We start from the raw sequence: 25,695 nt of genomic DNA on the forward strand, positions 1-25,695 counted from the left end.
GTTTATCAGGATGCTACCTGGATTAGAGGGCATGTGCTATCAGGAGAGGTTAGACAAACTTGGGTTGTTTTCTCTGGAGCGGTGGAGGCTGAGGGGAGACCTGATAGAAGTTTATCAGATTATGACAAGCATAGATAGAGTAGATAGCTTGTGTATTTTTCCCAGGGTTAAAATGTCTAATTCTAGAAAGCATGTATTTAAAGTGAGAGGAGGTAAATTCGAAGGAGATGTATGGGGCAAGATTTTTACACAGGGAGTGGTGGGTGCCTGGAATGCGGTACCAGGGGTGGTATTGGAGGCAAATACGATAGAGGAGTAGACACATGAATGTGTGGAGAATGGAGGGATATGGACATTGTGTGGGTGGAAGGGATTAATTACTAGTTTAATTAGTTCAGCACAACATTGTGGGCTGAAGACACAAGAGATTCTGCAGATGCTAGAATGCTGGAACACAGAAAATGCTGGAGGAACTCAGCAGGTCAGGCAGCATCTATGGAGGGAAATAAACAGTCAACATTTTGGGTTGAGACCTTTATGTCACCATGCAGGGTTCTGATGAAGGTCCTCGACCCGAAATGTCGACCGTTTATTTCCTTCCATAGATGCTGCCTGACCTTCTGAGTTCCTCCAGCATTTTGTGTATTGTGGGCTGAAGGGCCTGTTCCTGTGCTGTGTTCTAACTGCTCTCGGGAAAGTGGTGCTATTGGGGTAAGTGTTTGCTACTTAGATCCAGCAGTGAATTGGGCTTTGCATTTGTGTGGCATGGTTGCACAGCAGTTAGTACTGCCACCTCAGTACTCCAGTGACCCAGATTCAATCCTGTTCTCAGGTGTTGACTGTGTGGAGTTTGCACACTGTCTGTGACACCAGGTACTCTGGTTTCCTCCCATGTTCCAAAGATGTGCTCGCAGTCAAGTACATACAAGAAATTACCTTGTAGTGTAGGTTAGTAGCAAAGAGAATCAAAGGGGAGTTGATGGATGTGTAAGAGAGAATAAGGTACAGTGAAAGTGGGGGGATAGGACTGATGGAATTGCTCAGTCATGAGATGGAAGGGATCTGATGGACAGAATGATCCCCTTCTGTGTCATAGTAAGCAAGCTTGTGATAATAGGGATGGATATCTGTTCCCTTTGTTATGCCTTGGAGGGTCCTTCAGGGTTTAGATTAATGAAGGAAACTAACACTGAATAACAGCAGAGAATATGAGAATTAAAGAGCGTGGATAAATTACAAACAGGGGAAAGAAAGGGAAGGGAAGTGAGGAAAATCACCAAAAGAAAGAACATGAAAGTATTCCGCACTTATGTCAATAAAAATAGAATTGCTCTAATGCGGTCTGGATATCCAAAAAGAAGGATAGTGCTGTAGTCAAACGGTGTATGAGGTAGAGATACTTAACAGGTACTTTACATTCAATCCTAATAATAGACAGTCCTGAAGACAAAGTAAATCCTAACTTAGTTAAAAGCAAGATGTGAGATAATAGAATAAATTAAAGGAGAGTGCTAGAAAAGTTAGTTAATCTAAGGCAGGATGATTCATTATGACCAGAATATAGTTCATCTAGAAATACTAGGGAAAATATGGAAAGAAATAACAGAGGACTTGGAAGTTAAATTCTACAGGGTTTTATTGAGAATGGATGTGTGGCAGAAGATTGGTGAGTGATTAATGTAAAACCAAATTTCAACAAGAGAAATAAAATTATTCCAAGCAGTAATTACATGCCAGTTAGTTTAATAGCTGTGGTTTATTTACTAAACATCCAAAATAGCAAAACAGAATGAGAAGCAGATAGCCTGGATTTCAGAAAGGAGGGTTGTGCACTGCAGATCCGAGGGAACTCTTCGAGGAGGTAACAAATTCAGTGAATAAAGAAAATGCATCAGATGTTATTTTCACAGCATGACACACAAAGTATCAGAGAAAACTTGGCAGTGTGGGAGTAGTGGAAGAATGTTAAATTGGTTCACAAAGTGATTAGAAGGGTTAGGGTGTGGCTCAGAGGACTTGGACTTTGATAATAATGTCTCTTAAGGTTCTGTTCTGGGATGTTGGCTGCTAACTGTATAAATTTATTGGAATTTCACAGGGCCCCCAATGTGAGTTTTTAACCAAGGCCAAATTTAAATTTAATGTTTAAATACATTCCTGAGCGGCAAAGGAAGCTTCAAGAAGACAAAGATTAGATGGTGGAAAATGATAATATAGAGCACTACCGCACAGAAACAGGCCCTTCGGCCCATCTAGTCCATGCCGACCTGTTCTGCCTAGTCCCATCTACCTGCACCTGGACCATATCTCTCTTTCCATCCATGTACCTATCCAAACCTCTCTTAAATGTTACAATTCAACCCACATTGACTACTTCCACACTTGCACCATCATCTGAGTGAAAAAGACCCCCTTCAGATTCCCCTTATATATTTCACCTTTTACCCTAAACCTACGTTCTCTCTTTCTAGTCTCACCCAAACTGAGGGGAAAAAGCCTTCATTCATTCACCCTATCTATACCCCTTATAACATAGAACATAGAACATTACAGCGCAGTACAGGCCCTTCGGCCCACAATGTTATGCCGACAATTTATCCTGCTCTAATATCAATCTAACCCTTACCTCCCACGTAGCCCTCCATTTCTCTATCATTCATGTGTCTATCTAAGAGTCTCTTAAATGTCCCTAATGAATCTGCCCCCACAACCTCTGCAGGTAGTGTGTTCCATGCACCCACCACTCTCTATGTAAAAAACTTACCTCTGACATCCCCCTTCTATCTTCCTCCAATCACCTTAAAATTACATCACCTCCTGTTAGCCATTGTTGTCCTGGAAGAAGTCGCTGACTGTCCACTCGATCTATGCCTCTTATCATCTTGTACACCTCTATCAAATCACCTCTCATCTTCCTTCTCTCCAAAGAGAAAAGTCCTAGCTCACTCAATCCAGGCAGCATCTTGGTAAATCTCCTCTGCGTAATTTTGTATACCTCTATCAGATCTCCCCTCATTCTCCTGCACTCCAGGGAATAAAGTCCTAACCTATCCAATCTTTCCCTATAACTCAGGTATATGGTTGACTGTTAACTGCCTCCTTAGTTCTGGGGCAAAGAGGGAATGAAAATAAATGTTAGCATCGCCCACATGAATAAAAAAAATGAAATTCAATATCAGTGCATTAATAAGGAAGATCATGCTTGTTGCAGCTTGATGTGGGCACTTAGGTCCAGATGAAACAAACTGATTGAAGATTAAATGTAAAAGATTTAGGGCAGAGAACGGGAAAAGCTTAGATTCGTCCAGAAGACTGCCCCTTTGGAATTAGCAGCTGGAGAGAGAGACTAAATCAGAGGGCAAGTCAACATTTAACAACAGGGTAAATCAGTGGCTAAAAGAAAGAGGAATATGGGAACATCGCAGGCAATATCAGTCCTGTGGAGGGTAGACACTGATATGGACCGACTGGAGACAAAGATTTCTTTCAGTGTTACGATTTCTTATTACTTTAATTAGCATTATCAAAGGAATTGCACATGCTGGAAATCTGAAATAAAAACAGAAAATGCTGGAAATACTCAGCAGGTCAGACAGCATTTAACATAGAACGTAGAACATTACAGCACAGTACAGGCCCTTTGGCCCAAAATGTTGTGCCGACATTTTATCCTGCTCTAATATCTATCTAACCCTTCCCTCCCACGTAGTCCTCCATTTCTCTATCATTCATGTGTCTATCTAAGAGTCTATTAAACGTCCCTAATGTATCTGCCCCCACAACCTCTGCTGGCAGTGCGTTCCACGCACCCACCATTCTCTGTGTAAAAAACTTACGTCTGATATCCCCTTTATATCTTCCTCCAATCACCTTAAAATTATGCCCCCTTGTGTTAGTCATTTTCGCCCTGGGAAGAAGTCTCTGACCGTCCACTCGATCTACACCTCCTATCATCTTGTACACCTCTATCAAGTCACCTCTCATCCTCCTTCTCTCCAAAGAGAAAAGCCCTAGCTCACTCAACCTATCCTGATAAGACATGCTCTCCAATCCAGGCAGCACAGGATAAGATACGATTTTTTTATTAGTCACATGTACATCGATGCACACAGTAGCGGTTAGTGTAACGCTATTCCAGTGCCAGCGACCCGGGTTCAATTCCAGCCTCTGTCTGTAAGGAGTTTGTACATTTTCCCTGTGTCTGCGTGGGTTTCCTCCGGGTGCTCTGGTTTCCTCCTACATTCCAAAGATGTACGGGTTAGGAAGTTGTGGGCATGCTATGTTGGCTCCGGAAGCATGGCAACACTTGCAGACTGCCCGAACCCTCTCTAAAGCTTCCACTTCCTTCCTATAATTTGCAGAGAGAATCAGAGTTAATTTTTAATTAGAATACTCAACTGTCCATTGAGTATTTCCACCATTTTCTGCTTTTATTACCAGAAGAAGATGAACTTACAGTTGTCTGCTTCATCATAGTCAACACAGTTAGAGTATATACAGCAGGACACAGAGGCTGGGAAAAAACATCAGCTATCGTCGAGCTCCGATGAAACTTTCACCAATGTGCAACTGAACGTGGGGGCCAGAATGTGGTGTTCAGCCTCATTCTGACTCCTGCCTTCATGGCGCCTATAATCTTTCCGCAACAGGATTACTCTTTCATTTGAAATTCAGTTTACGCAGGGTAAAAAAAAACCCTCCAGTTTCTTCTCCAACTTGTGCATGATGCAGGTGCAAAGTTATTCTCTGTCAGTAAATTTTTAATCCATGGAAAGTTTTATCTCCATCCCCACTAGTCTGATCCTGACTCAACCAATACCGGCATGTACACTTTTCAAAGGGGATCTATAGTTAGCAAATAGGATCAGCAGCCAAAGCTGCTTTTATACTTTTGTTTCACTGTATCACTACAAAGAGGAAAACTGTAGCCCTAGCTTCACTTCCAAAGAACCTGCAGTTCAGGGACATGTTCACTCCCAACTGAGCTGTGTTAGTGTTTGTGCTCCCAGCCTATTTCAGCCAACCGACCAACATGATGATGAAGGGTCTTGACCGAAAACGTCGACTGTCTATTTCTCTCCACAGATGCTGCCTGACCCACTGAGTTCCTCCAGCAGTATGTTTTATGCTCCAGATTCCAGCGTCAGCAGTCTCTTGTGTTTCCATCAACATAAATTTCTGTTCCTTTCTCCCTCAGAATCAGGTTTATTATCACTGACTTAGATGCCATGAAATTTGTTGTTTTGCAGCAGCAGTACAGTGCAAAGACATAAAATTACTATAAATTACAAAATAAACAAATAGTGCAAAAAGAAGGAATAATGAAGTAGTGTTCATGGATTCATGGACCGTTCAGAAATCTGATGGCGGAGGGGAAGAAGCTGTTCCTAAATCACTGACTGTGGGTCTTCAGGGTCCTGAACCTCTTTCCTGATGCTAGTAAAAAAAGAGGGATGATGAGGGTCCTTAGTGATGGATGCTGCCTTCTTGAAGCACCTTGATGGAGCTGGCTGAGATTTATCCAGATTCTCCTCTGATGCTCCACACTTTGTGATCATGGAATCTTCATTAAAGCCACTCCCTGTGTACATAGGTTCCTTCTGAATTCTGCACCAGGTCTGATTAGCACTACTTTGTATTCATGTCCTGTCATTTTGGATTTCCCCAAAAATGGAACCTCTTCATCATTTTAGAGATCTCAAGCAGTATGCCCTTCTCACTATCCTCTTTACTGAAATTTTTACCTTATAATTAGCTGTTAATTGCAATTTGAATGCGCAGGAACGTAAGAAGCTGCAGAGAGTAGTAGACTCAGCCCAATACATCACGGGCATATCCCTCCCCACCATCAGAAGTATCTACATGAGGCAGCACATAAAAAATGCAGGAGGAACTCAGCAGGTCAGGCAACATCTATGGAGGGAAATGAACAGTCGATATTTTGGGCTGAGTCCCTTTATCAGGACTAGAAAGAAAGAGGGCAGAAGCATCATGGAGGCAACATCTGTCATCAAAGATCCCCACCATCCAGGCCATGCCATCTTCTCACAGCTACCATTAGACAGGAGGGACAGAAGTCTGAAGTACAACAACACCTGGTTCAAGAACAGCTACTTCCCTTCAAGCTTTCGGTTCTTGGACCAACCGGCACAACCCTAATCACTAGCGTAATGCTACTACAGTAACAGCGACCTGGGTTCAATTCTGGCCGCTGTCTGTAAGGAGTTTGTATGTTCTCTCTGAGTCTGCATGGGTTTCCTCCGGGTGCTCCAGTTTCCTCCCACATTCCAAAAACGTACAGGTTAGGAAGTTGTGGGCATGCTATGTTGGCACTGGAAGCCTGGCAACACTTGTGGGCTGCCCCCCAGAACACTCTATGCAGAAGATGCATTTCACAGTGTGTTTCGATGTACACGTGACTAATAAAGATATCTTATCTTACTATGACCACTTTGCACGACAATGGTTTGTTGTAATTGTGTTCTTTCTTGTATAAATTTGTATAATTCATGTTTAATTTATGTGTTTCTTGTGAATGTTGTGTCTCTGATGTTATGTGCCTGCAATGCTGTTGCAAGTAAGTTTTTCATTGCACACGTTGTACAGATACGTACTTGTGCATATGAAAATAAACTCAACTTTGATTGACCCTGAATCAAAGCTGGGCCATCCTGATTTGTGCAGTTCAGCTGAATCCCTTCCTCCTAGTTGACCAAAGTCTAAACTCAGCCATTTCATTGGCCCAGCCCAGCACAGCACAGGTTAAGCTACATTCTTTGTCAGGGCCACAATGATTTTCAGCTTCGGGCAAAGTGCTTCCTCCCAAAACATTAATCCTACTTTCCTGTTCCATTTACTGACTGACGCACTGCATATGTTTGACATTTTCCTGCTCTTTCTTATTTCAGTGTCTCAGCAGGTGCAGTCACTTTCTGTTCTTTCAATCCAATAAACAAATTCCTCAAGAATCACAATTTAAAAGCTTTTTTCTGTATCTAGTTCTACGTTCGGTCAGTCTGTGGGATAAATAGAACACATTGCTGTTTGTATCTGTGCCTGCTTGCACTCCATGCTGTCAATCAACAGCTCACAGCGACCTGGACTGCAGATCAGAGATGATGTCCCATTGGGTTGGAAGTCAAATCAAATAAGGAAGCAGTTTGCATGATCCTCGTTTTGGCTGTAATCTTATTAGATACAGATACATAGCTGGATCGGGATATTTGTTTAGGATTAAAGAAAAATCACGTGATCAATGTAAATGCTTTCAAAAAATGCTTTCCAGCTGTTTCTCTGAATATTTATGTCTCAATCCTAGATGATAAGAGATTTTATTTTTATATGCTGCTTTTCCATTGACTTTCGATGAGAGGGCAGTTCATTCGAAATGTTTTAATCAATCAATTTATTCTCTCACAAAGCAGGACTTTTGTGTGAAAAGCAAAACTGATAAAAAATCACTTATTTCCAAAAAAAAAGTATTTTATGGAACTTCTGCCAAAGCTCAATGGGTAAAAACAGTCTCTGCTGTTGTACAAAGCCAAGTGTATGTCTAAGGTTCAGAATGGCTTTTGAGACACCAACCTTTCTCAGATGAATGTAAAAGATCCAATGTTTCGAAGAGGAACAACGTTTCACATAATATTTATCTCTGCAACAGCATTACTAAAAAAAATTGGAACAGAAATTCATTTGTTGAGGTGAATCAGACCAGATTTCAGAAGCAGAGTACAATGTTTTAGCTGTGTATGTTTTGCCCCAGTAACTGCTGATGAATTTCTACTCCTATGTTTCCTGCATTATGAGAATGGCTACACTTCAAAAGATTTTAATTCTCTGCAAAGGGCTTTGGAACATCTTAAGCAAGTGAAAGGCATTGCATAGATACAAGTCCTCCTCTATTTCTTTTTTTTTATTTGCACCCCACTTCCTAAAGATTGCCACTTATGGGAACAAATAAATGAAGCTGCGTTTGGATTGCATCTTTATTTCACAGGGTCCTAGAATCATAGTAGAGGCCTTTTGGTCCATTAAGTCAACGCTGACTCTTTGTGGAACAATCTTGTTCCCTGCTCTTTGCCCACAGCTCTGCAATGATTTCCCCTCCAATAGCTGAATTATTCCCTTTTGAAAGCCCTGATGGACTCTGTTTTCATCACCCCTATAGCAGCGAATTCCAGGATATCCAGAGTCATTCAAAGCGATTCATTTGTAGTAAAGTTACTATTGTCAGTGGTGAAACTGCTCACATCTAGCTCCCACTATGAGAAAAATGACCTGTTCCATATAGTACTGGTTAAGGAGAAATATCGGCTCTCATCTGTCCCTCCCTATTTTCCAATAGTGCAACGGGATATTTACCTTTGTTCAAGTAGATAGAAGGGGCCAAGTTCACTGTCTCAATGAAAGGACAGCAAAGTGGCACAGTTAGCCTTCATTAAGTGCATCTGGAATGGGGACTGAACGCCTACCACATGACTTAATGACAAAACAGAGAATCTTGAGCCTAGTCGTCATCAACCCTTCAATACCAGGTTCAGCAACTCCTCATATCCAGCTTCCAAAGTGTGAGTTTTTTACACCGAGGGATTCATCACACCGATCAAATTTCAGCTTGGACTACAGTAGGGTAATTGATTTATTATCACGTACCAAGACACAGTGAAAGCTTTTGTTTGCATGCTGTCCAGGCAGATCATTCCATACATAAGTACATCAAAAAGCAGAATGTAGAATATCATGTTACAGTTACAGAGAAAGTGCAATGCAGGAAGAGAAATAAAGTGCAGTGGCCATGACGAGGTAGATTGAGAGATCAATAGTTCATCTTTATCATATAAGACGTCCATTCAAGAGTCTGTTAACAGTGGGATAGAAACTGTCCTTTAGCCTGGTGGTACATGTTCTCAAGCTTTTGTATCTACTGCCCAATGGGAGAGGGGAGAAGAGAGAGTGACTGGGGTGGGAGGGGTAATTGATTATGTAAACTGCTATCCTGAGGTAGCAGGAAGTGTAGGCAGAGTCAGTGGAGGGGACACTGGTTTGTACGATAGGCTGAGCTGTGTTCATAACTCTTTGCAATTTTTTGCAGTCTTAGGCAGAGCAGTTGCCATACCAAGCTGACAGGGGCTCTAGTGATCAATAGCTAATGAAGGTTTCCTATCTTTGATTGTGATTCCAATGACTTCACTGAAGATTGCACATGAGACATGGCCAAAATTGGGATTAGTCCCACTGTGATGGTTGAACTTCTTTCTGACAATTACAGCTTACTATGTACACACATAGACATTAAGGAAAAGAGGTGTGAAAAGAAATAAAGACATTCCTTTAAAGACTGCCTTTCATGTATCTTTTAGAGTATCTCAAAACCAATGAAGTATGTTAAAGCTGTGGAACAAAGTCTTCCCCCAGCCCAAGACTTTAAAGGAGGAGGAATCAATAACGGAGTAAACTTTAAATGCTAAACATTATAAACCTCTGTCATCTTAGACATTTCTCAAAGTCTGTATCTAATGTCTCACAGATTGGATGTGTGTGTTTTAAAAGCAGAATGCATCAGTTTGTTAAACAACTCCTATCTGGCTTTGTTGGAATCTATAAGACTTGCACGTACTGCAATGCTTTGGATGATTTAGTGGGAGCTGTTCCTATCCATTAGCTGGAGGGAATGAATCTGCTGGGAAATGAGGATGTAATATGTTTATAGCAGTGGTAGTGTGGGCAAAATTATGTGATATTTGAGGAGCACTATCATAACAGTTGGTTCAACTAAAAGCACCAGCCATTGTAATGGAAAATGTACTCCGACCACTTTCTTCCTGCTTGTTGTCAGCACAGCAATTTCTCAAGGGGGAAAATAGTTGAATTTTTAAATATGCAAGGAGACAGAGAATGAGGAAACAACACTCAGCCATCCTTCCCGCACCACTGTGCTCCACCACACTTGATTATCATCCAGGAGAACATAGTAACCGGTGGGGATAGAGTCCAGACACAGAGCACTGAGAAATCTCTTCTTAACCTCTGAGGATAATTGTACAAAATTCACAGTCCCATTCGGACCAGTTCTTGTTAAGGTTGTTAATCAGCAATGCAGCTTCATCTGAGTCTCTCGTTCACCTGTTACAGTGTGGGAGTGAAATGCTTCTGATCTTTAGCCTTGTTTGTTAATTCTACCTTCTAGTTCTGACCTATTTAACCTAATTTAACATAAATACTCATCTCACATTGGTATTCACCATGTTAATTGATTAGAAGCCATCAATCCTGGAAATACAATATTCAGACAAGATAAGTTCTTTGCTTTATGTACTGGCTTTGAGTCTGTCTTCTGTGTAACTTTAATGACAAAGGTTTTGCTTTATTTGTGTAAAATCCTTTTTTCTGTTATTGCAATTCATAAGTCAGTTAACTAATAGGTGGAGGGATTGTATTCAAACATGTGCACATCACTAATCTCACATGACATGGTATTAAGCCTTATGTGTAAAACATACCGAGTTACTATTGTCAAATTTGCTCTTGTGTGACTTTGAGGGAAGGTCAGGTGAGAGGTGAACTGATAGAGGTTTTCAGAATTATGAAGGGGTTCCACAGAGTAAATATAAAAAAGATGTTTTCACTGATGGGGAGTATAAATCTAGGGCCATAAATAAATTATGGTCACTAATAAATCCAGCAGGGAATTCAGGAGAACCACTTTACTCATATCGTGGTGAGATAGTGCAACTTGCAACCATATGGAGTGGTTGAACCAAAGAGCACAGATGTATTTAAGCCAAGCTGGATAAGTGCATGCAGGAGGAAGGAACAGTAGGTTAGAGAAAGGAATCTCATGTGGAACATAACCACCTGTTGAGTTCATGGCCTGATTCTGTGCGCTAAGTACAATGGCCCAAACTTGCCAGTTGCAATGTCAGTAAAACTGTCAAAATAACACTGGCAGGTTGACAGCAATCTTGTAAGTTGAGTTATGAACATGTTGGAGTATTTGTGTAAATATCCTTTTCCTTCTATTATTTTAAATGAATTAAGTAATAGATAACAGAATTTTACTCATCACGGACACAACTCTCCCTGCCATCGAGGACATCTTCAAGAGGTGGTACCTCAAGAAGGCGGCATCCATCATTAAGGATCCTCACCACCCGGGACAGGCCCTCTTCATGTTACTACCATCAGGGAGGAGGTACAGGAGCCTTAAGATCCACACTCAGTGATTCAGGAACAGCTTCTTCCCCTCCGCCATCAGATTTCTGAACGGTCCATGAACCTTATCTTGTTATTCCTCTTTTGCACTGTTTATTTACTTGTTCATTTATTTATTTTTGAAACTTATACTAATTTTTATGTCTTTATGTCTTGCACTGTACTGCTGCCACAAAATAACAAATTTCATGATGTATGTCGGTGATAATAAACCTGATTCTGATTCTGAAGACCATGCTTGTCACTAACTCCACATGGTGTGCATCATACAATTTGCATGTAACTTGCCAAGTTACTACTGCCAAACCTGCTTGTGTGACTTCTAGAGAAGGGAAGAACCAGAGGTGTGCATGTATGCAATTCAACACACGTCTAGACAATGTTGTCAGCAATACCTGTCTTCTCCAGATGATGCCGAACTCCTTGCAGATGGAAATATGTTTGTAATCTCTAAACTGAAAAGAACTTCAATTTTTTAACCTGATTGTCCTTTGTAAAAACCTTTGAAAACATTTTGTTGAATGAGAATTAACAGAATTTTTAAGGAATATTGAATCATATTTCTCTCTGTGGGCCTGAAAAACTAATCTTGTGTGGAGTCTAAATCACTCAAAATAAATAAAAATTTCCAAGGTTTTTATAATAATTTAAAAATTAGTTTCTTTGAGATTGCTTATGATATTTCAGCTTCTTTCTTAATTTCACATGCAGGCTCCAATCTTTATCAGACATACAGACACACAGATACATTCACACACACACACACACACACACACACACACACACACACACACACACACACACACACACACACACACACACACACACACACACACACACAAAGAAAACACACAGACACAGTAATGCTGTAATGTTTGGTGTTTCTCTCATATCAGGACCCCAACTGAAATCCGCTATTTTAATGCAAACAAGAGACCAAGCCTGTGCTGTATGTCGCTTGGCACTGCACTGGACAGCTCAATTACTCTGTGAATCACTGGGGATCTTAATCTCTGTCGTTAGTATTCACACAGAGTCTGAAACTAGGAATCACATGCCACACAGAATAAGTAGCGACAGACCCAACCGAGCTCGCACCCACACTATCAGAACAAAAATAGGATTCAGCCTGAAGAGCTTTAATTCAAGAGAGAAGTTGCTCATTTGGAAAAGCTGGCAATGTAATTAAAAAATGTTATAAGGAGTTCTCTTGTGTTTTGGCTGTTACTTGCATATAAAACTACTTTTTGGAAATCAGATTTAAAATCATGAAATATTAAATACTAAACTCTTTCGTTTCTTTTTTGCATAATACAAAATCAGATCTACACTGTAAGGGAAGTACTGAACGATCCACGTAATCTACATTCTTGTTCTCCCCCTGGGCAATACTTGATCTAATTTTGTTACAATCTGTACCAGGCTTATAACATTTTTGCAGCGCATTAAATGTGTGTGGGATCATTTGTTTTCTTTTTGTTGCTAATGTTTTGTGATGCCCATGAAATATTTCACTAATCACAAATCACAGCCTTTGATGCTTGTTCTGCCTGATAATGTTAGGAAGGAGTTTCATTTGCCTTCAGCAATCTAATACTCTCACTCCAAGTCAGAAGTTTAAGGGTTCAAGTTCCACTTCAGAGATCTGAGCACAAGTAGCTAGCCTGACACTCCACTGCAGTGGTGCGGGAATACTGCAGTGGCAGAAGTGTGTTTCGAATAAAATGTTAAGTTGAGAATGTAAATAATTCCATGACACCATGTCAAAGAGGACCAAGAAAGCTTTCAGTATAATCCTGGTCAGTACTTATCTCTCAATCAACAGCATTAGTATCGATTATCTTGTTATTCTCACGTCGTGTTTTTTGGGAGCTTGTTGTGTGCCCATTGGCTGTTGCATTTCTGATTATACTTCAAAAGCACCTTATTGGTTGTGAAGTACTTTAGGATGTGAGACTTGGAAGATGCCATATAAATGGACGTGTTTTCATTTGGTTCCCATAGATTGGAAGAAGTCAATGGGAAGTTTTAGATTTTGTGGAAACAATTTTGTTTTCAGAAAAGGCTACAATGAATTTTGTTTTACAATGACAAATCCAGATGAAGGGCCAAACAAGTGGTGTCACCGAAAGTGGAGATGTTTCACCATCAGGATGTCAGCGCCAAACTTGGATTTTGAAAGCTTGATTATTGTGGGAAGTAGTAAAAATGCAGGTGAGAAATCCTACAATTTAAGGATTGTAGGATTTCTCACTTGCACCTGAAAAAGATACAATGGTTGAGTTAACCTCATGATGTGTTCTCCATTAATGAGGTGCAGTGGAAACACAAAGAAAAGGAAACAGTCAAGATGCTTGGCACCATCCAGGACAAAACAGACCAGTTTGTCAACACACCAACCGCTGACCAAAACATCTGCTCTTTCCACGTCAGTGCAACAAGTGTACAAGAATGCAACAACTCAATAAAGACTTCTTTGAAAGCATCCCTCAAACTAAACACACTCTACCATCTCTCCTTCTTCTTCCACCACACAAACTGTAGAGGTCACCTGTCAGTTCTGACCTCAGCACTAAGAGTATTTTATTTGACTTAAGTGCCTCTTGGGATTAGAGAGGAAAAATTAACCTGTAATAAGAAAAGAAAATGCTGGAAATTTTCAGTGTGTCGGGGAAGACTTGTGGAGAGAGAAAGAGAGTTAATGTTTCAGGTCGATGATCTTTCATCAGAAATGGGGAGAAAAAGAGGTAAGCATATTTTAAGATACAGAGAAAGGGGAAATGATGGAGAAGGGGTTTGTGTTAGAGGAGAATGCCGTATGTCTTGCTGAGGATTTCCAGTTTAAAGAAGATTTATGAGGCAAGGTTTTTTTTAAACAGAGAACCGTGGTCGCCTGGAATGTGCTGCCAGGGGAAGTGATGGAAGCAGATATGATGGAAATGTTTAAGAGGCATTAGATGGACACATGAACAGGCAGGGAATGGATTGATATGGATCATGTGCAAGCAGATGGGATTAGTTTACTTTGCCATCATGGTTGGCACAGACATCACGGGCTGAAAGGCCTGTTCCTGTGCTGTACTGTCCTATGTTCTAAGTCCCTGTTTCCATTTTGACCTCCAACTTTTGTAGTATTTTGTTTTTGTATTAATGTGTATGTTGACTATTCAATGCCGGCTCGGTTCAGCTGACTCCAGTGAGCATTGTGAATCAAATCGCAGGTATTCCCAGAGCCAGTGTGAATTTAACACTTACTTGGTTAACGTCTGTTTCCACAGGTGACTGTAACAGGTAAAATGAGTGCAGAAAGTTTCAATATAACTTCAAAGCTTGGCAAACTGTCATTAATGTGAGGTCTTGAAATAACTCTGTTTAAATCAAAACTTTTCATATATTTCTGATGCGACTTGTGTAAAACATAAGGCCCGATTAATGCGTATCTGAATGCTAATGGGGGAATGGTTTTATTTTGAAATGTAGACGCTGACTGTTTAATCCCACAAGCAAAGCAGCCAGGCAGGCTTTACATCACTATCCTTGACATGTGAGGAATGGCCATCAAGGGCACTTAAATGAATGCACATCAATATATTAGCAAATGCATCCAGTCTGGGTTACAGTGTTGTGAGAGCTTTGTGGCATTAACTGCTGCTGATAAATGGAAATGTGGTATGTTGCTATTAAAGATTAAAAGCAGATATAGCTCAGAAATGATCTTATCGAGTCATTCTGTTCAATGCATGTCTTTGTGCATTAATAACGCCATTCATTTCTTCAGGGATCAGCCAACTGAAACTGTATCACATGGGGCAACTGAGATTGGGTGGAATTTGGATTATTTCTGAAACATATGTGTCATTTCAGTCATAATTTCAGTCTGTGGAAAATAATTGTTCATCTAATGCTGTCACTCTTTATATATCATGTGAATAACCGCTCTCCGTTGGCTTCAGAGTTAGGTGTGGAAATTGCCAAATGAAGCCTGTTTTGAAGCCATGGTAACTACTCGTTGCCTCGGTATGCTCTCTCATTAATGTAGTGCCTTTGTCAATAATTTATACTGCTGATTATTTTCCATTCTCAGAAACAATGTCAGAAATGTCGTTGATAAAATTATAGTCTTTGGACACCATGTCCGATTTGAATACTGAACAGTGAGCTCAATCCTTCCCAACTGAGATAACATGTGGACGTACATCGGGAGACAGAGAGCTGTGTAATTCATTTCAAATAGTGCACTACAGAACAAATAAAGATACCCAGACATCCAGTCAAGTTACTTGTTAAAAGGATGGAGGGAGTGGATGGTGAGTTTACACTGTATATTGAGCCAACTGTGACAGAAGAATTAGAATAGACAAAAGTAAAGTTGATAATATATCTCATTTGTCACAAGGGGAGAAAATTGTCCCATATAATAAAGCCCTTACAAGAGACCCTGGAGAGTGCAATCAATGGATTACAAACACATTACAACCTGCCTACAAATGAAACAGTTGACCTCTACTTGCAACTAGGAGCAGGGAGAACTCTTTGATGCTTTCATGAAGGAGAAAAGTTTGTTAGCAGAAAATTGCAATTTTGCAGATATGAAGGACTCACTTATCAAAGATCGGATCATTTGTGAAATCTGAGAATCTAGCCTGAGGTAACTGATTCTGTGTGATGCAGAGTTAATTCTGGGAAAATCCATGTGGATCCAATACCGGACTAAAAACCCTTGATGGCCAAATAAAGGAAGAACCTGTGGCGAATGGTGAGAGAAAAGATCTGCAACAATGGTTGCTGAAGTATTGCACATATTCAGACGGCAACATGAATAGATTTGCCCTGTGAATGAAGAGTGTGCACTTTGTGAATGGGAAATCACTTGTACAAACAGATCATGATAAAAAGCTCATTGAAAGACCATAAGGTGGATGAGATGAGCTGTAAAAGAACAGGGACAGGTCAGCTTCATATCAAGAGTTGAGAACAACATATTCATGGCCAGAAGAGGTCAGTTTTATGAACCAAACCATGGTCTGATGTATCTATACTGAAATGTCAGTGCAAAGTTAACCAGTAATGTATCATACTTGACTTTGGAGCAACATTTAATGTCATCTTGAAGCAAGCCATCTATCTCAAGGCAAGTGTTGTTGAAACCAATGAGTTATGTGCTATCGACAAACAATAAGACTACTCTAAAAGCCGGGTGGGAAATGGTTATTGAAGTAGGTGAACTCAAAGAATCAAAAGAGATATGATGTGGATTTCATCATAGAGGACCAGAAAGATGTCAAACCTAGACTGGAAGAAGATGGGACTTACAGAGAGAATCATGATGGCTGATGAAACCCAAGCAATCATTCAACTGCACTTCTCGTAGGTAAATCCACAGATCTCTTTTACAGAACAAGGAAACCAGATGGTAAATATCATTTAGCCCTACATGACAGAGAGCAGCTGATAGTACACCCAACAGGTTTGTTCCACTCACTCCCATGGAGAAACTTAAAGCTGAGTTGGTGGACTGACTAAGGCAGAGAGCAAAGTCCCAGAAGACACAATTACCCCCAGGTATCTGGCTTGGTGTGTGTTGAGAATTACATGGCATGCTAAGAACTTGCCTAGACCTAAGAGACCTCAATGGAGATCTGATGAAGAGCCACTACCCTTTAAAAATGATGGACAATGCTTTGCTAGACCTGAGTAGAGCAAAATCTTTCAATGTAGTGGGTGCAAAGAATGGGTTCAGGGAGGCAGATCTTGAAGGGGAGAGTTCAATTTAATCTGTTTCAACATGGCATTTGATAGATACTGTTGGAAAAAAATGCCTTCTGGAATCTATGAAACACTGGAACTTCAGTGAAGTCAGAAAGCCACACCTGAAGGCCTCAATGCTGTAAAGACAACAGCAGATGATGCATTAGTCTTTGGAGAAAGTGAAGCAGGAGAGGATGCAAAGACGTAACATGTCTGTAAGCTGAGGGCCCTGATGAGCAGGTTCATGAACAATGAAATTCAAAGTGAAGGAAGTCTACTTTGTGAGTCACTTCATCACTAGCGATAGTCTGAAACCAGATCCAGCCAAAGCCAAGGCAGTAAGGGAGATGCTGAGCATGACAGATATTTTTTTCTTGGGTTTATCAACTATCTGGGCAAGTTCCTGTCTCTTCTGAGATGACTGTGCAAGCCACTCCACAGCTGACCAAGAAGGTGGACGCTGTTAATTGGATATTCACAAGTAAGCAGTCAAACAAAGGAGACAGTCACAAGGAGCATGTGGTACCATACTTCGATGATAAGAAGGAGCTGAAACTACAGGCAATCGCCTCAGAACAATGGTCCTGTAGGATCAGCCAATAGCATACTTAAGCAGAGCTTTGACAATGTTATGAACTAATTGAGAAGGAACCACATGCTGTGTTCCTGAATCGGAGAAGTTCCATCAGTAGTTGTGTGGGAGAACTGTTTATGTGCAAGCCATCACAAGTGACATGAGATCATTCAGTACAAAAAGAGGCTTCCAAACTAAAGGCCTGCATTGTATGAATCTGAGCTATTAATGCAGAGGCTTGAGGAGGCTGTCAGACAAGGTTATGATGCAGCACTTGAATCAGGTGATTTGGACAGGATGGAAAGTGGTTGAACCTGTTCTGACCATATTCCTATCTGAGTGATGAACTGGACACTCAAGTGACTGATCTCCAAAGATGGAAAGGTAATTGTTCCCAAGCTATGATGGAAAAAGGTGTTTGCTCCTTGCATCTGGGAGTAAATGGTTGCCTCTGTTAAATGGGATAAGGTAGGTGGCACGGTAGTGCAACCATCAGCGTAACGCTATTACAGTGCCAGCAACCCAGGTTCAATTCTGGCCGCTGTCTGTAAGGAGTTTGTACATTCTCTCTGTGTCTGTGTGGGTTTCCTCTGGGTGCTCCGGTTTCCTCCCACATTCCAAAGATGTACAGGTTAGGAGCTGAGAGCATGCTATGTTGACACCGGAAGAGTGGCGACGCTTGCGGGATGCCCCCCAGCATAACGCAAAAAGACTCATTTCACTGTGTGTTTCGATGTACATGTGACTAATAAATATCTACTGGCCAGGGTCTGGGAACCATGTACAGAACTGCAGATCTCCAGATAAGATCCGACCAAAGTGAACATCTCAACCTCCATCACGTCTCAGGCAGACCTGAGGATGGGAGTGGGGGGCCAAAAGTTCGTCAGAAGTGTTTAACCCAGATGAGAAAATGTATCTGGTGACAGAGCATTACTTTTCTAAGTGTAGGGAGATAGACTTCATAGAAAATGTTCACTTATTGATGATTATTCACAGGCTCAAAAGGATAGTTACCCAGACATGGCAGCCATGAGGTGCTGATTTTGGGCCACAAGTTATTGCTGACAACATTGTGAGGTTTTCAAAGGACTGTCAGTATGATCAATAAGGAGAATCACCTGACTCTTCACTGAATAATGGACAGGCAGGAAGTATTGTGAAAATGGCGAAACCACTGCTGCAGAAGGCTAACTTTTTACAATTAGATCCCGACCTGAACATCCAAGGGCTGCAATACCTCTGTCCTAGGGATGATAAAAGGTTTGAAAAGACAAATTAAGCCTCAATTTTCAGCAGCAGAAAAACTGCTAAAATAAGAAGTGGAATACTGCAATTGGCCAGGGAACAACAGGAGTACTGCTACAACAGAGGTGCCACAGACCTGCCACCACTATAATTTGGACACAATGAGGGGAAAGCCTGCATCAGACTGAAGCCAGACACAACATAAGACAATGGTGATGTGAAACACACCCCATTGCAGACCATACAAGGTTTTGTCGAGGGAGGTCATTCCACATTGGATGAACAGGAACCACCTCAGAAAAAAATACCAAAGTGTCTTGTTTGACTGAAACAGGAATGGAGATACCAGAATCCACGCAACTAACTGCAGAGTGAGAACACCACTGCTGATCACAGAGAAGCAGAACCTTTTAGCAGCAGCTCATGAAGGACAGTCCATCAACCTGAGTATCTTAAGGACTTTGTACAAATATAAAGCACGTGGAGATTGAGCAGTTATTTGTTTTTCCTTATGCCTTTCATTATTAAAGGAGGGGTGTAACAAATGTATCAGAAGTTTCATTGGTTCACGGTCAATAATTATTCCTTAAACACTGTCACCCTTTTAAGGACTTCATAATGCGGTTAACTGCTCTATAGTGGCTGTCTTCTTCACTATAGAAAATTCCAGAGGCAGGATGCTTTGAAAAAGGTGAAGGTAACAGTGCCAGCTGGTACTGTCAGCTCTTATGTTAATAAAGTACCCCTGATGATTTAAGTTCCCAATTATTTCTGATATCTCAAAGAGTGAAGAAGAGAGTTACTAAGACAACTTGTTTACATCCAGATACTGACTGCTCTGCATCTCAGGATGTGCAAATGTAGGTAAGAGCAAGTTTTACACGTTCTTGTGACTGATATCTCAATGAAGTGAACAATCCAAATCTGGCATGAGGACAAATGCAAAGAGCTTTCATTTGCTGCAAATTAGATTTCAGTCAATCGTTGGATAGCCTCGATGGATGTTATGTAGCACTCCATGCTTTTGACTACATGCTGTCTCATACCTGCAGGTGCGTGATGGGATAGTTTTGCAAAGGGATTACTCTTCACTAAAATGTTGCGATCTGATTTGGGAGTATTTGATTGAACTAAATAGAGGGAGATTTAATGCATGTCTAAGTGTGTGTTAGGCTAATGCACATGAAGTTATATTCTGTCTAATTGTCCTCAATACTTTGACTGGTGAGAGTATAAACAGTTATTGCTGAAAACAAGTATTGAAATTGATCCAAAAAAAAACACATAAGTAAGATGTATATAGTATCCATTGATAAAAAATAACTATTGTCAAATAAAAACTGTATAAACTATTAAGATGTGTAAAAGTTGCAATACATTATGAGAACAAATGTAATGGTTGAAGAGAGCTGTAGACATTACGTTTGATAATATCAGACAGTGTTCCTTTTTTAAAGGGCGTAATAATTAGCTAAATATGATTTACAGAGGGGTTATGGCCTTTATTTCCACTCAGTATTGGTCCAGCTGGTAGTATTTATTCTTCAAGTGCAGGGAGTTATTAGTTTAATTCCACGCTAAGATTAAAGGTGAACATCTCCACAGTATCAGGAGGGTGGTGCCTTTTCCGTAGGAAAATACAGCTCTTCAGGTGATGATATGATGATATATCTTTATTGGTCACATGTACATCGAAACACACAGTGAAATAAACCTTCTGCGTAGAGTGTTCTGGGGGCAGCCCGCAAGTGTCACCACACTTCTGGTGCCAACACAGCATGCCCACAGCTTCCTAACCCATATGTCTTTGGAATGTGGGAGGAAACCGGAGCATCCGGAGGAAGCCCACGCAGTCACGGGGAGAAAGTAAAAACTCAGCGGCAAGAATTGAACCCGGGTCGCTGGCGCTGTAATAGCGTTATGCTAACCGCTACACTACCATATTGTTTCACTTTGTCTTTCTACACTGAGAATTAACCTACCCAATTACACACCAGAACCGGGCTTGGGGGGAGCGTGGATGGCTGCAGCAATGACTCAGGCTGATTTTGAAGAGGCAGCAGAAGAGGTCAAACAACTCAAAAGTAAACCAACAGATGAAGACATGTTACTTATCTATGGCCTATACAAACAGGCAACTGTTGGAGATGTGAATACAGACCATTCAGGCACGTTAGACCTGAAAGAGAAAGCCAAGTGGGATGCATGGAATGAACGAAAAGGTACAGGCAAAGAAGAGTCACTGAAGAAGTACATAGAAAGAGTGCAAGAGTTAAAAGAAAAACATGGCATGAAATAGAATGTTACCTTTTTAAAAATGGCACACATTTTATTTACAATTCTGGGAAAAAAAGCACTGATTGAGCTAATATTTTTCTTTGCCTTATCTATAGTGGAGATAATATCTAAATAAAACTGCCTTAATGGTGGTACGATTAACTTTATACAATAATATGGTTGCTCATATTTACTAATGGTTAGCTACTAAATGTAGATTGAAAACTGGATTTACAGTAAACCTTGTAAGAAAAATAAAACTACAGATTTTTAAAAAAAAATAAAAATCATTAACGGGAAAAAAAAATTAAAAAAAAAATCTCAGTTGTATCTTCCAGTCATCCATTCTTTCCAATATGAAAACAGAAAATGCTGGAAATACCCAGTAGGCTAGGCAGCATTTCTGGAGATAGAAACAAGTTAACCTTGTAAGTCAAAACTCCATCCATCCAATTGCACTTTTCCAGAGATTTGCACACTTTCTGGGGCTGGCGTTGAGATTGTCCAAGAGAGCAAGGTTGTTTCTTCTGGGACACAGGACAAAGAGTTTCCCCTAAAGTCAGAGCATCAATTCTTCTTGGCCTCCGCCATGACATCCAGATTGGAACACAAATTATAGACCACAGTATTCTGGTTCATGTTAGAGTGGAATAGAGTGTCAGTAGTTGTTCACTTATTCCACGTAGGTTAGACTGAAACCCTAATCTGCTGTGGAAAGAAGAAAGGGGTGGGGAGGGGAAGATGTACTGGTGATGGGATCACCTTGGAGCTGGCGGAAATGTCAAAGAAAGTTGTGCTGGATGAGGAGGTTGGTGTGGTGAAAATTAGGGACCAAGGAAATTCTATCCTTGTTCTGTCAGGATGGGGGGAGGTGGGGTGAGGGCTGAAGTGCAGGAAATAGAGGAGATGAGGGTGAGGGCTCCATGAACCACAGTAGGGGAGGGGAAAACCACATTTCCTGCAAAAGGAGGATATCTCAGATGTCTTGGAGTGGAAGTCCTCATCTCGAGAACAGATACTTCCGAGATGGAGAAAATGAGAGAAAGGGATGACTTCCTTACAAGAGGCAGAGTGAGAGGAGGTGTAGTCTGGGGAGCTATGGTAGTCAGTGGGCTGTTAGTGAATGTTGGTAGGTCTCCTGAGTTGGAGGCAGAGAGAAAGGGGAGAGAGGTGTCAGAGATGGAGCAAATGAATTTGAGGGCAGGGTGGATGTTAATAGAGAAGGTGATGAAATTGACAAGTTATGCAAGGGTGCAGGAAACAGCACCAATGCAGTCATTGATGTAGCAGAGAAAGAGTTGGGGTGTGGTTCCAGAGCAGGTTTGGAACAAAGACTGCTCCACGTAGCCAGTGAAAAGGTAGGCATAGCTGGGGCCCATATGGCTCCCCTTGGATATCCCTTTGAGTTGTAGAAAGTAAAAGGAATCAAAAAGAGTCTTTTGAGGGTTAGCACAAGTTCCACCAGGTGGAGAGTGCTAATAGAGGGGAACTGGTTGGATCTATGTTCAAGAAAGAAACAGAAAGACTTAAGGTCTTCCTGATGGGGAATGCAAGTGGACTTCCATGATAAAGATGAGGTAGTGGGAGCCAGGGAATTGGAAGTTTTTAAAATGGTGAAGAGCATGTGAGGTGTCCCAGATGTTGGTTGGAAGGGTCTGGACAAGGGGAGACAAGACAAGAGTTGAGGCATGAGGAGATAAGTTTAGAGGGGCAAGAGCAGGCAGAAACAATGGGCCTACCAGGGCCGTCCTGTTTGTGAATCTTGGGAAGAGATAGGAATGGGCAGTATGACATTGGAGGCTGTAGAGGGGAGATCACCTGAAGTGATGAGATCTGTGTTTTTTTTGGTGCTATTTGAAGGCGAACTTGGAGTCGTACTGGCTAACATTCCTCCCTTGAGCAACAGATTAACATCACAGCAAAGAAATGAAGGAGTATTTAATAAAAATACTTCAGTTTTGAAAGGTGCATGAGAGTAAATAGTGGAAGATTATTTCTCTGATTGGTATATTGCCAACAGGAGGACAAATTAATGATGGAAAATTAAAAGGGCAAGAAGGAATTTCTTTTTGCATTTTGGGTATTACTATAAGGAACATATTGGCACAAGTGATTACTGATGCCATCAAACATGATATTTAAGAGGATAAAATGAAGAAGGTATTTAAATGCTTACATGAAGAGCAGGGATTTGGTACTAAAGTGGACTTTGCTGATATTAAGCCAACATCAATGCAAGGCTGAAGGTTTAAATATCCTCCTACTGCAAGGAAATTTCTATAATTCTACAATCACTCTTATTGTCGATTTTAGTGCATATAAAGTGTCTGCATTGTGTACAACAACAATGGATTTAGTTCAAAAGCAATTGCTTGTGTTTGGTGACTTGAAATGTTTACAACCAGTGCAATATAATGCCATGAAACTCCAATTTATTTTTCTTTTAATACACAGCACTTCCGGTGACTGGTACTAACTGTTAAATAACATAACTTGGTTATGCAGCATTCTTTTCCTTTTAAGTATTGACTTTACCCTCATTTTGTTTCCACAGTCTCCAAGGGTTTGTGATGCCACATGTTCCCTCATGGAAGTTTGTTTCTCGCACACATGTGCTTTGTTACGAATAGATTTCAGTGACTTTGAAAGTTCAGAATAGCTACCCTGTACATCAACTTTCATTGACTGAAGGAAGCTGAACAAAACTGAAAAAGGAAAATCCTACTGGATGGATATTTGTCAGTAAAGGAGATGGCTAAGATTGTTGGAGGCCAGTTATTATATTAGGGAAGCATCTATGGTCTAATCATTTTCAGTGGCTTCAGAGGCTATTCTCTTTCCTTTATACCATGGTGGTTGTTCTGTGATGATTTCCATTGTTTTAGTAATGAAGTTATTCTGCAGTTGGACCTGGATAACTAGCCAACAAAATGGTGCAGCTGATAGAGCTTCTGCCTCACAGCTCCGGTGACCTGGGTTCAATCCTGCCTGTGTGGAGTTTGCACATTCTCCTTGTAACAGCATGGGTTTCCATCAGGTTCTCCAGTTTCTGAAGATGTGTGGGCTGGTAGGTTAATTGGACACTGTAAATTGCCCCTAGTGTGTAGGAGGGAGTTGATGGGAATGTAGAGCAAACAAAATACAGTGCAAATGGCACCTGATTGTCATAGTGGACTCAGTGAGCCAAAGGGCCTGTTTCCATGCTGTATGACTCTATAACTTCCAAGTTTTGACAAACTTGGATGTTACATATGTGCACTAGTTACCTTTTCAAATACCTGAAAGCCCAACCATCAAGTTTTGATGTTTAAAACATGAATCATGAACATCTTAGGGAACACTGCTAAAAGACTCTCCCCTATGAAAACTGGGCTATGAGAGAGTAGATCAGTAGCTTATCTCCTGACTCTTCCTAACCTCTTCCCCAACAGAGCCAAGGCCAGGAGTGTAGTGAAGTTCTCAGTGTAGCTGACATAAAACTCAAGAACCTGAAAGAGGGCAGATCACTTGAGTGGTGACCCTCTCACCAAGCTCAATATTTAATGAACAAGGTGTTGCATTTTGGTAAGACAAACCAGGTCAGGACTTGCACAGTAGATGGTAGGGTCCTGGGGAGTGTTGTAGAACAGAGACACTTAGGGGTGCAGGTATATAATTCCTTGAAAGTAGCGACAGAGGCAGACAGGGGAGTGAAGAAAACGCTTTGGAGGCTTGCATTCATCGCTCAGGATATTGAGTACATGTTACAGCTGTACAAGACCTTAGTAAGGCCACATTTTATGTACTGTATACTGTTCTGGTTGCACTTCTATTGGACTGTCTGTGTTGTATAGCTCTGTGACTCTTTCTAATGTTCTGTGCTGAAGTATGGCTGGACAATGTACAATCTATTTCATGTATCGTTGCAGCACACCAAAATTACCTCTGCCTTCCTTCTCTGCAACCTCTCGTACCAAGAATATGGAGAGCATCACACTGTAGGAGTACCATGATATCCAAAAACCTATTTTAAACACACGTTCCTTTCCATCACATTTCTTTTATTACAACAGACCACTTGAATAGCCTTTCTGAGAAGGTCATCAGCAAAACAATGCAGCAGTTCAAAGAGAAGGCTCACCATCATCTTCTCAGGGCATCTTGGAATAAGAAAAAATACGACTCTATCAGGACGACGCAAAGAAAATAAATAAATATTATTCCTCCTAGGAAGTAATGGGCTGAACTGACTTCCTGAGGTCCCTCACTGGATGTGACGGCCAATTTTGGATTAAGGGATTTAATCACCCATTGCAGGTAATCCTGACACTTTCATTTCGGTGTCAAGCAATTGTCAAGTTATTGTTACACTAGATTCTAAATTCTTTTGGTCGTTGCCATTTATCACAAGCACTAATTATGCATTACCATTTATTGCTTGCCGTAATTCTGTGTAACCATTTATCATACACACTAATTGTGCTGTACAGTTTATCACAGGCACTAATAGTGCATTACCATTTATCGCGTGCATCATTCATCATTATCATAAAGGATTTTCAGCTGTGTGCAATAAAGCTGATTTCTCCACCCCCCTTTTTACTACACATGCTTAATGATGTTTGCAAAGTTCTCTCTGCCTGTATTATGACAGATTT

At 40.9% G+C, this 25,695-nt stretch overlaps 1 protein-coding gene across 1 annotated transcript; it reads left to right on the forward strand.

Moving 5' to 3' along the window:
* Nucleotides 1-20,813: 20,813 nt before the first annotated feature.
* Nucleotides 20,814-21,080, forward strand: LOC127584047 (acyl-CoA-binding protein-like). Its single transcript, XM_052040582.1, has one exon. It carries the CDS (start codon nt 20,814-20,816, stop codon nt 21,078-21,080), a length of 267 nt encoding a protein of 88 aa, XP_051896542.1.
* Nucleotides 21,081-25,695: the final 4,615 nt, after the last annotated feature.

This window comes from Pristis pectinata, chromosome 28 (assembly GCF_009764475.1).
Source record: "Pristis pectinata isolate sPriPec2 chromosome 28, sPriPec2.1.pri, whole genome shotgun sequence".
Taxonomy (NCBI): domain Eukaryota; kingdom Metazoa; phylum Chordata; class Chondrichthyes; order Rhinopristiformes; family Pristidae; genus Pristis; species Pristis pectinata.